The sequence below is a fragment of the Lotus japonicus genome, chromosome 4 (assembly GCF_012489685.1).
Source record: "Lotus japonicus ecotype B-129 chromosome 4, LjGifu_v1.2".
NCBI classification, from domain to species: Eukaryota; Viridiplantae; Streptophyta; class Magnoliopsida; order Fabales; family Fabaceae; genus Lotus; species Lotus japonicus.
The window spans coordinates 45,176,368-45,192,051 of record NC_080044.1 but is presented as its reverse complement, the minus strand read 5'-3'; the positions used below and the strand labels follow the sequence as shown (position 1 = coordinate 45,192,051).

The 15,684-nt window shown below is 35.7% G+C and overlaps 1 protein-coding gene and 1 pseudogene across 2 annotated transcripts; one reads left to right on the top strand and one right to left on the bottom strand.

Moving 5' to 3' along the window:
* Positions 1-4,827: 4,827 nt before the first annotated feature.
* On the top strand, positions 4,828-11,571 carry LOC130711772 (GATA transcription factor 26-like; annotated as a pseudogene). Its single transcript, XR_009010767.1, has 8 exons — positions 4,828-5,347; positions 6,652-7,023; positions 7,641-8,070; positions 8,369-8,441; positions 8,855-8,958; positions 9,700-9,886; positions 10,520-10,631; positions 10,914-11,571. The product of XR_009010767.1 is annotated as a GATA transcription factor 26-like (transcript).
* A 674-nt stretch (positions 11,572-12,245) lies between these two features.
* On the bottom strand, positions 12,246-13,741 carry LOC130716176 (uncharacterized). The gene has a single exon (XM_057566380.1). It carries the CDS (start codon positions 13,522-13,524, stop codon positions 12,547-12,549), a length of 978 nt encoding a protein of 325 aa, XP_057422363.1. The 5' UTR covers positions 13,525-13,741; the 3' UTR covers positions 12,246-12,546.
* Between the last annotated feature and the right edge of the window lie 1,943 nt (positions 13,742-15,684).

Below are 15,684 nucleotides of genomic sequence, written 5' to 3'. Positions count from 1 at the left end.
ATTTCTGAATTCTTGAAGACCACTACAAATGTAGGACATACGTTTCAATATATATATATATATTGTTGGAAGATTTTTTTAAAAGTTTCAAAAAAACAAAACGTCTTTAAAATGATTGAGCCGATGAATACAACAATTTTGAATGATCAATTTGTAACATTATAATGAAAAGAATCAGAAAATTAAAACTTACATTTAAAAATAAGCGAAATGAAAGAAAATAAAACAACTATTGAAAATTAACTGTCATAAAACAATGCTTCTTGAATACCATGTTCAACCAGACATATATAGAGTAGTGATGGCTGAAGTCGTCGATAATAGCAACGAGTTTATAATATGCTTATATAGATTATTGATGACTTAAACCGTTTATACGAAAATTTTAGATTCATTTTAAGCGGGACTGTTCGCTCACTAAGTTTATCGACGGTTACGGTTTAAAACAGTCGGTACCGAAAATTTCATATTCATTTTAAGTAGGAGTGCTCGCTCGTCAAGTGGTAAACTTGGTGCCCCTTTCGCCAATTGATACAATTTTGGTGTTTAAAACCGTCGAGACGATTGGCGCCAAATATTTCCCTCGCGGATCAATCATCTACCGACAATTTTAGTCGTTGGTATCATATTTTTATATTTATCGCAAACCTGTGGTGATCCGTTAGTAATACCAATAGTTTTTTAGTCGTCGTTGAAAAGAGAGCCGGTAGAATGCCATTTTCTTGTAGTGATTGGACTTCACCCCAAGGCCCATGGAGTGTGTTGTTCGCTTTACTTTGTTCATGGACTTTGATCTTGACTTACTCGAAGTAGGGATGTTGACTTGTGTTGATCCATCGTAGACATAGAATCACCAACCAAAGTCTATGTTGTTGGATCGAACCTAATCACTTCCTTAAGAATAGGCTGACTCATGACTTGCGTAATAGTTTCGCTAACCAACATACATTCCTTCTATGGTAGAACCGAACATGCAACACCCCTATTTGCACAGGATACCAATCCGGTAGCATTAGTGACTGCATTAACCTCATAACCTTTAATCATTGCCTCATCAATAATGATTGAATTACCCACCCCATGATTGAGGGAATCAACCTCCAAAACAAAATCCTCCAAAATTTGAAAACGCGATCCCATACCATTCACACCTTTATTTTGATTAGCATGTAGCCCACATTAACCTGTTATATTCTCTTTCGTATTAGCATTCTTCCTAAAACTGTTTTGTCATCATCCAAGGACCAAAGTACCCGTCCTCATCTTTGGAAACCCTAGCCTTTGCATCCTTCACACCTGCCATGGTGGCTTCCTAGACTGGTACGAAGTAGAAGCCTTCTGTTTATGGAGCAGACAAGAATCAATTATATGGCCAAAACTACCACAACTAAAGAAGAAAAGGTGTAAGCCCTCATACTCAACCCTATACAACTTGAAATTCATAAAGAACTTGGAAACTATCACTTTCCTCATGTCAACTTCAATACAAAGACGCGCAAACTTCCTTCGTTTTATAGTTCCTCTAGCACCACTACCATATGTTAACCCTAAGAGTATTTTTGTCCGCTTTCACAAAGAATCCTAAAGAACTTCCTATCCTCCGAAGAATATGGCTATCGTAATATTCAATTGGAAGATAGGAGACACAAACCTAAATTTCCACACGCTTCAACTCATCTTCATTTGGAAACAACTCGGGTTGCCATTGTCGAACCACCAAATAGTGACCCATTAAGATACATGGACCTCCATTTAATACATCCTTGTAGTCACTCTATTCAAAAAAAAAAAGATAAGGAAATAGTCATTTTCCATGTCGATCACCTCCATACTGCTAACAAACTGCTATAGCTTCATGAGACGAGTCCTCAAGAAATGAAGACCCACCATTTTCGATCATAGATTGCCTCCATGGTTTGCTTGCATCCTTCCTTTCTTGTTTAGAAAGCTTAACCACAAGACAAAGAATGCGATCACCATCAAGCACTTGCACCTCGTCCTCCTCCTCACCCGCAACGGCTCCCCTTCCATGTCCTCATCCTCATCGTCAACGTTTTCCGACTCCTAACCAAAACATTCCTCAATTGCATCTGTCTTGGAAGGACTACCCCCGCTCACACCCAAGCATATGCCCTTATATGAGATCACACCCCTCTTCAAAGCCAACCTAGTGGTGGTTTCAAAAACCATTGTTTTCCCTCGGTCCTTCTCACCATTTCATCCACCAGGAGGTACGTTAACAGTAGCTCCTAAGACAACCTCTACATTCGTACCAGTCAACCCTAGATCCTTCCCCGCAAGACCCACCACCAAACGTTCTTCCATGAAACCCTAGCAGAGCTCCTTATCAAGTTGTCCAAAACTATCCAAAAGTTAACAATAAATATTTTTAAAGGTCTATGATCGTATGCTAGTTTTTTCAAACATAATTCTTGTACACATGCTCCATTCTCCATCCTCCATACCCCTTTTTCCGATCCTAGATTAAAGGGGGAAAGAAACACTATAAGATAAGGAAATTCACAACACATTGGACTAAAGAAAAAAGAGAGGAAATTCACAACACACCAAACTTGTCAAATTCATGAGATACCCACTACTTATCATGGGTTCACTGTCACATTTTCTTTTAAAGAACTTGAGCTTACATTTTCTTTCTTTGGTTTGGAGAATAAAGTTTAATGGGTTTGAATGGCAATTGGATATCTCATTTTTACCGGTTCTTATTGCTATTTTTATATTGGTGGTCTGCTTTTCCTTAACTTAAATATTGATCTATCATCTCTTGGCATTCGCTTTGAATGATTGAGATTCATGTGGCTATGTCACAAGCCTCCTTAATCACCGTTGATTTGAACCCAAATTAAAGACCTGACTAAAGCAAAAGCACATCACTATTGGTGGGACCCTAATATCAACCGTCCTGGCTTAATCAACGGTCTTGATTAGGTCTGTGACAACAAATAGTCACACATGTATTGCTACCCTATATTATTCCTTTTATTCTCATAAAGACCCACTAAATATTCATGAATATCATGTCATCATACATGGGAGAGAATATAAAATTATGGATAAACATTTTCATTTACCATTATCAGGAAGAAAACTAGGGAATGCAGAAATCTCTGTTTTCTTTCACCCTTTTATTTTGGTGTTTCTCAAGTTATGGGCTTCATTTCATTGTTTTTCCTTGGTCCTAATATTTTGTTCTAATGAATTGAAACTGTTATATGACCAGATCGGGTAGCCTTTAATTTTTATATTTGATGAGGATTTGAAAAATTAAAAGCAAAGCAGAGAAAGTCCATAGTCAACAGGATATGTGCAATAATATATTATACATTAATATTCCTCCTATCAGTTTCTTTTTAAGAAAGTAAGATACATAATTAATAATAACTTAAGAATCAGGAACTTATAAAATAATAGTTTTTTTTTTTGTGTTGATAACTTATTATGTATATTCAAATAATTGTCTTGGTAAAAATTCACAAAAAGAAAATATTTTACAAAATTATCCTCGTTGATATCTTATTAACTATTACTATTACTTTTGAGAAAAATGGTACATATGCACACATTCACCCAATAAAGTTGTAGAGGTGTGGAAGAAACAATCTTTAATTCATTTAGTTAAATTATCCTATATTTTTAAATGATGATGTAACACATTCATGAATTATTATTGATTGATAGTTTAATAATTTTACACTATCAATATATAAAAATTAGAGAAAAATAATGATCCACCGACGTGTAAAGTTTTTTACATCGTCATCAATTAAATTTCAAGGATGTGTCACATCAATTAATGAAATTAAAAAAAAAAGAGATTTTCTCATATCCTTGAAATCTGATTGGTTGACGGTGTAAAAAAACTTCACACCATCAGTGCATATTCTTATATTTCTTAAATTTGCACAAATTCAATATCACAATATATGATTTTTTTTCCTGACTTTAATAAAAAAATATAGGCTTTCTTTCAATATATATGATAGTGGATGCTATTAATCTCTAACGGTACTGTACAATTTTGAATGAATCTTCCGGTACGGTGGTGTGATTTTAACATGGCAGGGGAGGTACTTGTATTTATACGCATTATGAGAGCCATACTTGAGGCATAGAGTCTTGGTCAAGTTTTCATGTATGACTTTTGAGATAATGAATAAGTGTAGGTAATCTTGCAATTGTCTTTATAAGGGCGTATGCTTAAATCCACTCGACTAACCGTTGGTTGAAGTGACTCATTTTTATCGTAATGTGACTGAACATATATATTCAGAATATTTTTAATATTGAAAAAATAAATTACACCCACTAAAAATTGATCATTGAAAATTCCAATACCAATCCATATATCTCGGATTCCCGGTCTTATCACTTTATGTTAATGGATATGCACTGTTAGTGTAAAATAGTTTTACACGGACAACCAATCATAACAAGCCACAATAGGAGAAATAATAATTTTCATTTTAAATTTTAATTACAACAAAGATATTATTTATGACGTAGGTGAATACAATTGAATGACTGTGTAAAATCTATTTACATTGACCGTGCCACCCCTTTAATTCTTCTTTCTTTTTTATATGACAAATCAAAAATACCATTCAAGTTTTTAAAAATTTAAGTTTATTGAAACGTCAAAAAAAAATTAAGTTAATTGAAAGGAAAACAGAAATCTTTCAAGAAAAACAACAACAGAAGACAATTTAAAAAGAAAATAATAAAAACAGAGAACAGAGAAGGTGGGTGAAAATAAAAAATAAAAATAAAGAAAAGCTGAAGATTTACTTCTTGTACAAAACAACTAAGAGGTCACATACACACACACACACAACACAGAGACCTTCCTCTCTCATCTCTCTCTTTCCATTGCACCTTCCCTTCTTCTCTTCTCTTCTCTGAGATTCCTCCAATGCTCTTTTCTCTTCCATTGGATTGTACAGATTCCCAGCTAGAATACCCAGATTGCAATCTCTGCAATTCTACCTGATTTGTGTGAAAAAACTACCAACCTTTAAAGACTGTAAAACTCAAAACTCTTGTGGGTCATTTGGCTTCTGCTTTTTCATTTTTGATTTTTCCTTGCAAACCATCTTCTGGGTTTGCTGCAGAATCAAGCCTTCAACACCCACTACTCTTAACGCCGTAAATAAGGCTTCGAAAAGGACTGTTATTATTTTCAGAAAAAAAATTCATTTGTGTTCAACTTTTTCTTTTTGTATATAAATTATTTTCTGCAAATTTTCTTCTTGTTTTTCCCCCTTTCATTTCTGGAAAAAAGATTGAGACATGGGGAAGCAAGGGCCTTGCTATCACTGTGGAGTTACAAGTGAGTTCTTGTTTCTCCAATACACAATTTTTTGTTTGCTGTTTTTTCATTGGGTGTTATTGAGTATTGACCTCCTTTTCAAATTTGTCCTCTTTTGATTCAAAGTGATTTTGATAAAATAGAGATTCTGACATGTATAAACAATCTAGAAAAAAAAATCAGTGTGATGTTTTTCTGGATGTAGTGAAATTCAAGAGTACAAGTATTGTTGTTGGCTACAATATTTGGAATTGAAAGTTCTTGAAAATTGTATTGATTTCCTCCTTTGATGTGTTGTCTGTCATTCCTTTGGTGGGTCTTTGTTTGTCTTGATTATGGTTGAAGCATGATCAAATGTAATTGGTGCAAAATCAAGCTTGGATGCAGAACACCCATTGCTGTTGAATGTGTTTATCAAAAAATGTTAACTCACGGTTCACTTCTTCCCATTTGGATTATGTGAACATAAGAAAAAGGGGAAAAGAAGGGAGGATAATTGTGCATTTGTAAAATGTCGATAGCTAAGCCACTCGTTTGTTGTTTTGTTCGCATTTTCTCTATGTAGTAGCTTCTCATTGTACCATTGGATATTGATCCCTGCATTGTATCCATCCTTACCCCTGCCTTCTGGCTGAAAAATAAAAATAAAACACCATGGTTCATTATCATATTTTCAAGCTTTCTCAATGTGAAACAGCCGCTTTTGTTCATACTGATCACCTCAATAGAACTACACCTGCAACTTATGCCTTAATGTTCATTGCTTTTCTGATATGTTGAAAACGGTTTCCAAGTGCGTGCTGAAGTTATTACTATTGGTATACACTCAAGAACTCTAGACCAGTGTTTGAGTATGACTATTTCTATCTCAGAAAATGAGTATGTTTCATTCAGATTGCCTTAACATTTATGCCTCAATAGCAGATAATTGTCAATTGGTTTGTTTCAAATGCAAGCATTGTCTTCAGTACCAGTTTACTAGTGTCTTAACCTGAGTCTGATAATATCTGCTTGAGGAATATGGGCTACGCCAATGTCTTGTTTTCCTTGCAAAATATTATTGCTATGTATTATTGAAAATATGTAAGCCCACCAATAACAGACAGATAGTCAACAATTCATGCAAGAATGACTACTTCCTTATGATAATGAATACTGATAGATGATGTTACAACCTTAAGATGTTTGTTGAGCTGAGTTTTCTGGTATATCTGGGAAATATGAATATGTGGTTGTTTAATGTCAATCCAATAGATAATCTTTCTTCTTTGTTTACAAGGGTTTTTAAATTTTAAAGATTTTCTGACAAATAAACCTTGCAACAGGCACACCACTTTGGCGTAATGGGCCACCTGAGAAGCCAGTACTATGCAACGCATGTGGATCTCGATGGAGGACAAAGGGAACACTTGCAAATTATACCCCTTTACATTCTCGGGCAGACAATGTTGATAATGACGATCAAAGGGTTTCCAGGCTAAAGAACATGTCATTAAATAAGAACAAAGAAGTGAAATTTGTGAAAAGAAAGCTGAACCATGATAATGCTGCATCTGGAGGGTTTACCCCTGATTATTATCAAGGATTCCAAAAGTTTGTGGATGAAGATACTAGCAATAGATCAAGTTCAGGGTCAGCCATCTCTAACTCAGAGAGCTGTGCTCAATTTGGTGGCATGGATGCTAGTGATTTGACAGGTTGGAGCATTACTGTTTGCTAATATCATTGGAAGATTTTTCTTCATAACTGATTATGGAAGCATTATCCATTCAATTGAAATAGTATGGATCTTAATGATAGTCCTGATTTACCTGATCACAATGAAGAAATGGATAATGAAATGGGGGAAAAAGGAAAAGGATAAATGGTGGAATCACAGATCAACTTACAAGTCCTTGCTTTTCCTAAAAGAAGACAAGTTAATCTTGCTTCAAATTGTGCGTTCTGTACATATTAGTGTTCTTTATTGAAAAGCAGAATTCAAGAAGTGATTTAAAGAGTTTTCTACAATGAAGGTCTAGTTGTGTCTCAAATCAATTAAAATGGCAGGTTTAACAATCAGATATAGCTTATCAACTATGTATTTCTATTTTGTGTTTGTTTGTCTGTATTATTCCCTTGATATTTCTTGAGTAAAATGACAAGTTTTACATGTGACATAACCTGTCTTGTTCTTCATCATTGGTTTGCTTGGATCAAGAACTTTTACTTGATGTATTTGTGCTAAATGTTTAATCTAGTGCCTTTCAAAAGAGGCACTTTATTTCTTCAATAAAAGCAAGCAATTCTAATGTAGATAGTTTGGCTAATTCAGGACCTGCTCAGTCAGTCGTCTGGGATACGGTGGTGCCTTCAAAAAAGAGGACATGTGCAGGTCGTCCAAAGCATTCATCTGTTGAGAAGCTCACAAAAGACTTATGTTCTATTCTTCATGAACAGCAGTCTTATTTTTCTGCTACTTCTGAAGAGGAGCTTCTTTTTGAGAGTGAAACACCGATGGTCTCTGTTGAGATAGGACATGGAAGCATTCTCATCAGGCACCCTAACTCCATAGCTCGGGAAGAAGAGTCTGAGGCTAGCTCTCTTTCAGTTGATAATAAACAATGCTTAATGAGTGAGGCATACTCATATTCTGGTACCATTCCTATGCATAGTGATTCCAGTGGCATGAATTTCTCATCTCAGGGTGTTGAAAAGGTTAGAAAATCTGCTGGCCATACAATCCAACTGGAGCAACTTGAAAGGCATGTTTTCCTACACCACTTTATAGTCTTCCATTATTTCTAGCCGGTTATGCAAGATTATTAATATGATTATAAGAGTTCAATTTTGTCCATTACTTCTGAAGACAGTCAAATTCATGTTGGTATTTTCCCCAAAAGTGGTATGCGGATCTTAACATGTTTATGGATTGTCTTAATACCTGTGTCTTTGTGGAAATATATTAGACACATGCGTGTGGAAATTTATTTGGAGAAGTGATACAAAGATTGAACTATTCAGTACTTCAGCGATTAAGATTTCTTTATTTTCTAATTTCAGGGGCAAGTCTCAGCTTGAAAAACTAGATGTTCCTGGAAATCATGTTTCATCACTATGCTCAATAGATTTAAATGTGAGTTACATATCTGTATTCTTTTTTCTTTTTTCTGCTTGTAATATGTAATAAGATCATCTTTATGCAAATGAGATGTTTCATCAGAATCTGTTCTTCATCAATACAATATTGGGCTTAAGTTGTTTGATACACCGAACCTATATATAATCTGTTTTGGAATCTTCTAAATTCTTGGTTCATATAATTACTCTTGGGGCTTTCGGGATAGCAACTGAATTTCAAATATGATTCAAAATTCATTTTCAGAGCTGGCATTGTATCCTTTCCATAAACAATATGCTCATGTTGATGGGTCCTAATTGTTGTCTTGTTCAGCATACACATTCATCACTATTATATACATTATGGTAAAAGCTTCATGTCCATCAAATTGTTGAATGTTGAATGTAACTGTTATTGTGCTTGATTAGGATGTAGTGAACTATGAGGTGTTTTCAAGAAACTTGACAAATGAAGAGAAGCAGCAATTACTGAAGTATCTCCCTGTGGTTGATACTGCTAAACTTCCTGACAGGTTAGAATCTGTTACTTGTGTGTTATCACTTATCAGATTTTATTGTCAATGTTTTTTGGTAACTGAGTTTTATTGTTATTTATCATCGAATACTCATTCGATGTTGTTTTTTAAGCCATAATCCTTGAAGATAAGGTTTCGTTTCTGTCTTCTCAGAAGGAGGGTAGTTCGTAAATACTAAATACAGAGTCTAAATGCAAAGTTGGTGTGAAGGTTGTTTCAAGAAAATTGAAGGCATTCATTTGAGACATCATTGCATTAGAATGTATGGCATGCTTAGAATGCATGATCTCTGACTGCTTTTAAATTCTTGTCCCCGCCGGCCGCCTGTTCCTCTGTTTTGTTCTACGTAAATCATGTGCAACTGCTGCCATGATTTCATTTTCCTTTTATTGGCTTGTTTAGTCTTTTGAGGTGGTTAATATGTTAGAGTCTCTTTGAATTCAACTTGCTTTAGTAATTGTTGGCAGTAGAAGTTGCGGATATTTTCTAGTGATGGGATGGACGAGAAAATGAGGTGTGATGTGAATGAATCATTGCATTAGAATTTTTCAAATTAATGTACAAAAGCATCCATTTAACTTCCAATATCCTGCCACTTGATGCTTTAATATTTCAATTATTTGAAAACAAGAATAAAAAAATGTTTTTGCAAAGCATCTGATATCCAACTGTTCAGGCTATAGAAGATATTTAGACTGAATACGAAGTTATTCACGGGTTATGTTGTTGTATGTGCAGTCTTAAAATCATGTTCGATAGCTTTCAATTCAAGGAGAACTTCAGTTATTTTCAGCAACTTCTTGGGGAAGGTGTCTTTGATATCTCTTTGGTAGGGGCAAAACCTGAAGCCTGCAAGACATTAAAAAGGCTTGCATTATCTAATCTATCAAAGTCAAAATGGGTAGAATGCTATAATTCTCTCAAGGTTAGTGTTGGTTTTCTAGATATCAATGATTTTATGTCGATAAATAACTTTTGCATATTGATACTCATTGGATATTACATGAATTTAGTTTACATACACTGAGAGTGTTAAGAGTTATATCACTCCACATTTTCTAGTTAGGATCTTTTTGATTATCATTTAATTACCACAAAACAAATAAATGAGTTCTGATTGGATCAGTTTAAAAAGTCAGTGCACAGTTATTAAACACTTATTACATCTAGGGGTGTGGTGTGGTATCTTTGTCATAGATTCAAGTTAACATATCTTTCGCTAATGTCAGGGTGCTCATGATTGCTGATTGAATATGAATTATTTTTGAAGAAACAAAGCAACCTGTCAATATTATTGTTCATACAACATATTTAAATCAAAGAGAGAGGGAGTTGAGTTTGATTTGAGGCACAATAGGAAATAAAGATAGATAATGTGATTTTTTGAAGTGAATATTATTTTGAAAGAAGTACATAAAATTTTGATTTAATTTGAATTGAATTGGTTTTCAAATTGGATCCACTGACTAATCTAATCATTTACTCTTTTTTTTCCAATTAATTTTCTTGGATTAGTAAGTTTTAAACACTCCTAATACCACACCCTTCTCTGGTGCAGAAAGGTGGAAACCAAGCTGGAAAATGTATTGATCTGGGATCTACTGCTATGGCATCAAGTAATGTTGCAAATGTCAAGAGATTGCGGTACAGCCAGAATCAGAACTTTCCAGGTTTGCTGAAAATCTTATATCTTGAATGAAAAATAAAATATTCACATACTTACCTTGCAAAATGCTGTAGATATGTTGAGCTTCTAATTTGAGATTGTTAGAAAACCAATTCTATAATTCTCTTCTTTGAGTTCGTATTAGAAACACATACATCAGTGCATTTGTGTTATTCTTGTCCTTTAGTTAAGAATGTAGAATTAGAACTGAATGTAGAATTAGAACTGAGCTTTTGGTTTCCGCTTGTCTCTAGGATTTAACTAATCATTCTTCTGCAAATTTCAGAATTGAAGACAATGAGGAGCCCCAAGAGGGTGACCATAAAGGCTAGCTGTGAAGGCAAAGAAGTTGCAGAAGAAGGCTCTAACTGCAGTCCAAGAAGCCTATTTGCATTGCCAGGTGATGGTAGCTTGTGCATGCTGGATTCTTTGAACTTTGTTGCTGAGAGTTCTGATCAGGATTTGCTGCTAGAGGTGCCATCTAACAGCTCTTTTCCACAAGCAGAGCTCCTCCACCCAACCTCAAGCTCCTGGTGTCCATGCCAGCACCAGTAGTAGCTCAGTATATTCCCATGTTTCTCATCCTTAACTTATCTTTAATATAGGTTACTCGGACCGCTATGGGGTTAGGGTCTGTGCGTACGTTGCATCTTAAACACTAAAATCCATGTACACTGGATATGGTGGTTGTGCTTTATTTTTTTCCTTGCAACCTTCTTGAGCTTGGATTGCCAGAGGATGAAGTTGGATGGGTCTCTTTTTATTTGTATAGGTTGGTAATAGACTGTAACATATAGCATGAAATGCGGAGCGATAATATCCGGAGTTTTGTATGCAATTGTAGTTTATGTTTTGTGGATATTATGTGACACCCTTTTCCCCCTATAATTACCCCCATAAAAAAGATGACAGCTTTATAGAATGGATGAGGAAGAAGTTGACAATTACTGTCTGAACTTTATTTGCATATTACCTTCTATTCTTGTCCATGTATTGGCATTCTACAGGTACTTTGCTCTAAGCATTGCTAGGTCAAGAATTTAACATGTCATAAGATACACAGTATATAGTGGTACTTTATTTTGATGTGATACATAGGTTTAATACAAGTTTATACATACACCTAAAAACCTCTAATATAGATTTTCCCTTTAGTCCTTAAGCTTGAAGTTTGAATAATGTAGAAAATCATTTTTGCAGCCAGATCATGATAATGTGACAAATTTAAAGGGTTTAAAGTATTCAATGAAGGTCCAAAATTAGCTCTATTAGATATCAACCACATTATCACATCTCTTACAGTGTAAAAGGTATTTGTGTATGATACAAGTTATAGACACTATCTTTAGCAAGGGGTGAGAGTGATTATATACTCAAAACCTTGTATAAATCTGATAGGAAAGTTAAGTTGATTCCACCTATCTATGTATACTGTAGTGCTAGTACAATATGGTTGCGACATTAAAATTGTCGTAGGTACTCTGACTTCACCTGTAAAATTGATATCCCTTCAGATATTGAGCGTTTATAACTAGGACAGCAAGCACTAGAACCTCTTGACATTTGGTGCATGTTTGATTTTTTGTTGAAAAACACACTTGTAATATCAACATCATGATTATGAGAAATTCCTAACCAAATATTTAACCAAAAGAAGACGACACTAACTTCAGTTTCAGATGAAGCATCCTAAAGCAATGTACATAAACAAAGCCAGCAATATTCGTTTTACATATTCTAATTTCACAAAATGACAGCAAGTTACTACTTACTAGTGTCCACAATAGCACCTAGCCACCTAGAACATTCGATGTTAACTATTAAGAGAATTAGGAATCCTCATACATTACAAAATAACCATGAGAGACAGCTTCATTTCCTCTTGTCTGAGCTTTCAGAACAAAACAAAGCATCAAACCTTAAGAAGTTTCCTCAAAAAGAAACAACCCACTAGCAAACCTATCATCATTCTTCGGCCACCACCTCGGCCGAGGAAATGTTATACCTATAAGCCTCGCCGTTTCCAACAGAGACAGAGTAGGCTCATCTTTACTTCTATGAGCATTGTTCTCCGCCATGACTTTCAACACATCATAACCAGAAAACTTCCTTTTCTCCGGACCAGATTTCAATTCATCTTCTGCAGCACGCTTCTGCACCAATTCTTTATCGCTCCCGCCTCGCTCTCCAGAATCTTCAGTGGCCTTATCGCTCCCGCCTCGCTTTCCAGAATCTTCAGTGACCTCATAAATTAAGGTTTCACTCTCAGTCAAGTATCCATCCCTGTCAATGTCATCACATGCTTTAGTTCCCAAATCAGCAGCTGCTAGGGTTTCAGATTTCTTCCCAGAGCCCAAATCTTCGTCGTATGAAACCTCTATGCAAATCTCATCCTCAGGCATTTGCTCACCATCTAGATTGCTGGGATTTTCAGCATCAGCATCACCAGAAACCTGATTTTTTGCATCAGCATCATCAGAAACCTGATTTTCTGCATCTGCATCAGAAACCCCAAATTGATCAGCCTGAATTCCAGGAATCTCGCCCATACCATCTCCTCCGGATCCAGGTGAGATCTCGTCGGCGGCTTCGGGAAACCCTAATCCAGAGTCTTTTCCCAAATCCATGAACTCTGACTCATCTGGAAACCCACCTAAATCAACGAACCCCTGGGTTCCAGAATCGAAGACCTTGCTGACCGAGCAGTGGACGACGCCAAAGTCGACGGTCACCGTCGGTTGCTGGTTGTCTGACGAGGTGAGCGAGGAGTCCTCACGCGGAGTGTGGAAAACGTCTTGAGCGCCGTCTTGAGTGTCATCCTGGGTATCCGGCGGCGTCACCATTACGATAGCGGTGGAGGCAACCGGAAGGCCGGTGTCGTATGGCGGCGATTCCATGGCAGCGAGCGGCGAGGTTGAGTGTGTGAGAAAAGTGAGTCTGTGACTGTGTGTTGTTTTTTCAATGTTTCCACTCTCTCTCTTTATCTTCGCTTTAAATCGAAGCGCCAACAGTTACATAACTTTCTCTTCCCGCGCAAAATGTAATAGGGACTTTATAGTCTTTTTGGCGACAAAGTTTTCAATAAGTATTTCAAGAAAAAAAAATAGTACCTGAATTATATTTTTGGAGTAGTTTTTTTACGGTTTTTTTTTTGATAAGCTAGTTTTTTTACGGTTATTCAACACTTCATTTATAGTGAGCTAATGGATACTTGCCTTCGCCTTTTTATTAGATTTTAAAAATTATGAATATTTTTTTAATTCGAAAACATATTTTAAAATGAGAGATGTCCATTATTTTTTAAAACTATATGTAAATGGCTAGGGTAGGTCCCGAGATTTTGGAAGCTCTGGGTAAATAATAAAAATAGACCCCTAATAATTTTAACGTTCGAAATTTCATCAAAACCATTATGTTGGTTCTTTTGGCAAACCCGGTACATAAAAGTAACATATACAGTTACTAACTATTAGACCAACTCAAGTAGTTAATAACATCTTGAACATTAATTATTATAACTAAATTTTATTTTAGAGGAAAGTTTAATGAAATTTTTTTTTGGGCCCCTTCTTTTTGGAGGTCCTGTGCTGTGGGCCTGCTTGCACAGGCGCAGGGCCGGCCCTGTAAATGGTAGAATAGTAATTTGACATAAACTTATTTTCTTTCATTCCACTTTTTCTTTCATACCAAACGACATAAAAGATCATCTTACTTTCCTTTTCCTCTCTTTTCTTTTCCTTTTTTTTCTCTCACTTTTTTTTCCTAACCAAACAAAGCCTAAAAGACCTAACTTTTTGTGCTAGATAGTCAGCCATAGCATTAAATTGACGTCTCACATTAATTAAAGAACATTTATCACACAATAAAGACAAATTGAATCAATCTTGCGGTAGTGAAGAAGAATAATAATACAAGTTCCAAGTCTTCACTTTATTGGAATTGAAAACGTTGTAGGTAATTCGTTTCAAAAACGACACTGATGTGCACGCAAGGACTTTACCACAGTAAATACAAGCAATCATGTCGCCTGATCATCAGCTACAAATGATGCATCCATTTAATTTTAAGGCTAAAAAGCATTTTTGGCCCCTAATGTTTCAAGTTTATGCAAATTCTGCCCCTACCCTATTTTTGTCGACTTTTCTACCCCCCATGTTTTCAAATAGTGCACCATCTACCCCTCCGTCAGTCAGACTTTCTCAGGAGAGGTTCCTGAGTGGATTGGAGAGATGAAGAGGAGTATATGAAGTTGATGATGATCAAGGAAATGATATAAATTAAATTCTCTTGATGTATATATCAATTATGTATGTAACTGAACTGGTTAAATGCATGTTTTGCTACTTACAGGTTTTGAGTTTGAATCTCCCATACCTCATTTTTTCAATTTCACTTGTAATTTCCACGTGACAAGTCCAAAAAATATTTAAAAAAAAAGTCAAATCAGCTAATTTCGTTAGTTTTTTAACATTTGACTGACGGAGGGGTAGACGGTGCACTGTTTGAAAACATGAGGGGTAGAAACATCGATAAAAATAGAGTAGGGGCAGAATTTGCACAAACTTAAAACATCAGGGGCCAAAAGTGTTTTTTATACCAAGATTCAAGCCGATTCCTCCATAAGGATTAAGCACTAGCATCATCAGTCAGATCCCGCTAGACAGTCCACCTCACGGCAAGATATAAAACATGATGGATTTTCAACAATTTTTCGTCTCTTCCATAGTTCCCATGAAGGAAATATTTTTCGTCCTTATTATTGATAATAGATAGAGTATTTATACAAAATACAGTTGACTAAATAATAATGACTAAACCTAATTACAAACGTAATTACAGTAAATAGAATAAATAAATTATTCCTATTAAGCTATTCTATCACACCCTCGCAGTCGAAGCTGGAGATTCACCGACGCTGAGACTGAAACGAAAATCATCAAAGAGAACCCGAGGAAGGCCCTTGGTAAAAATGTCCGAAATCTGATGACGGGAAGGAACATGAAGGATGCGAGCCTGGCCACGCGCGACCTTTTCCCGAACAAAGTGGATATCCAGCT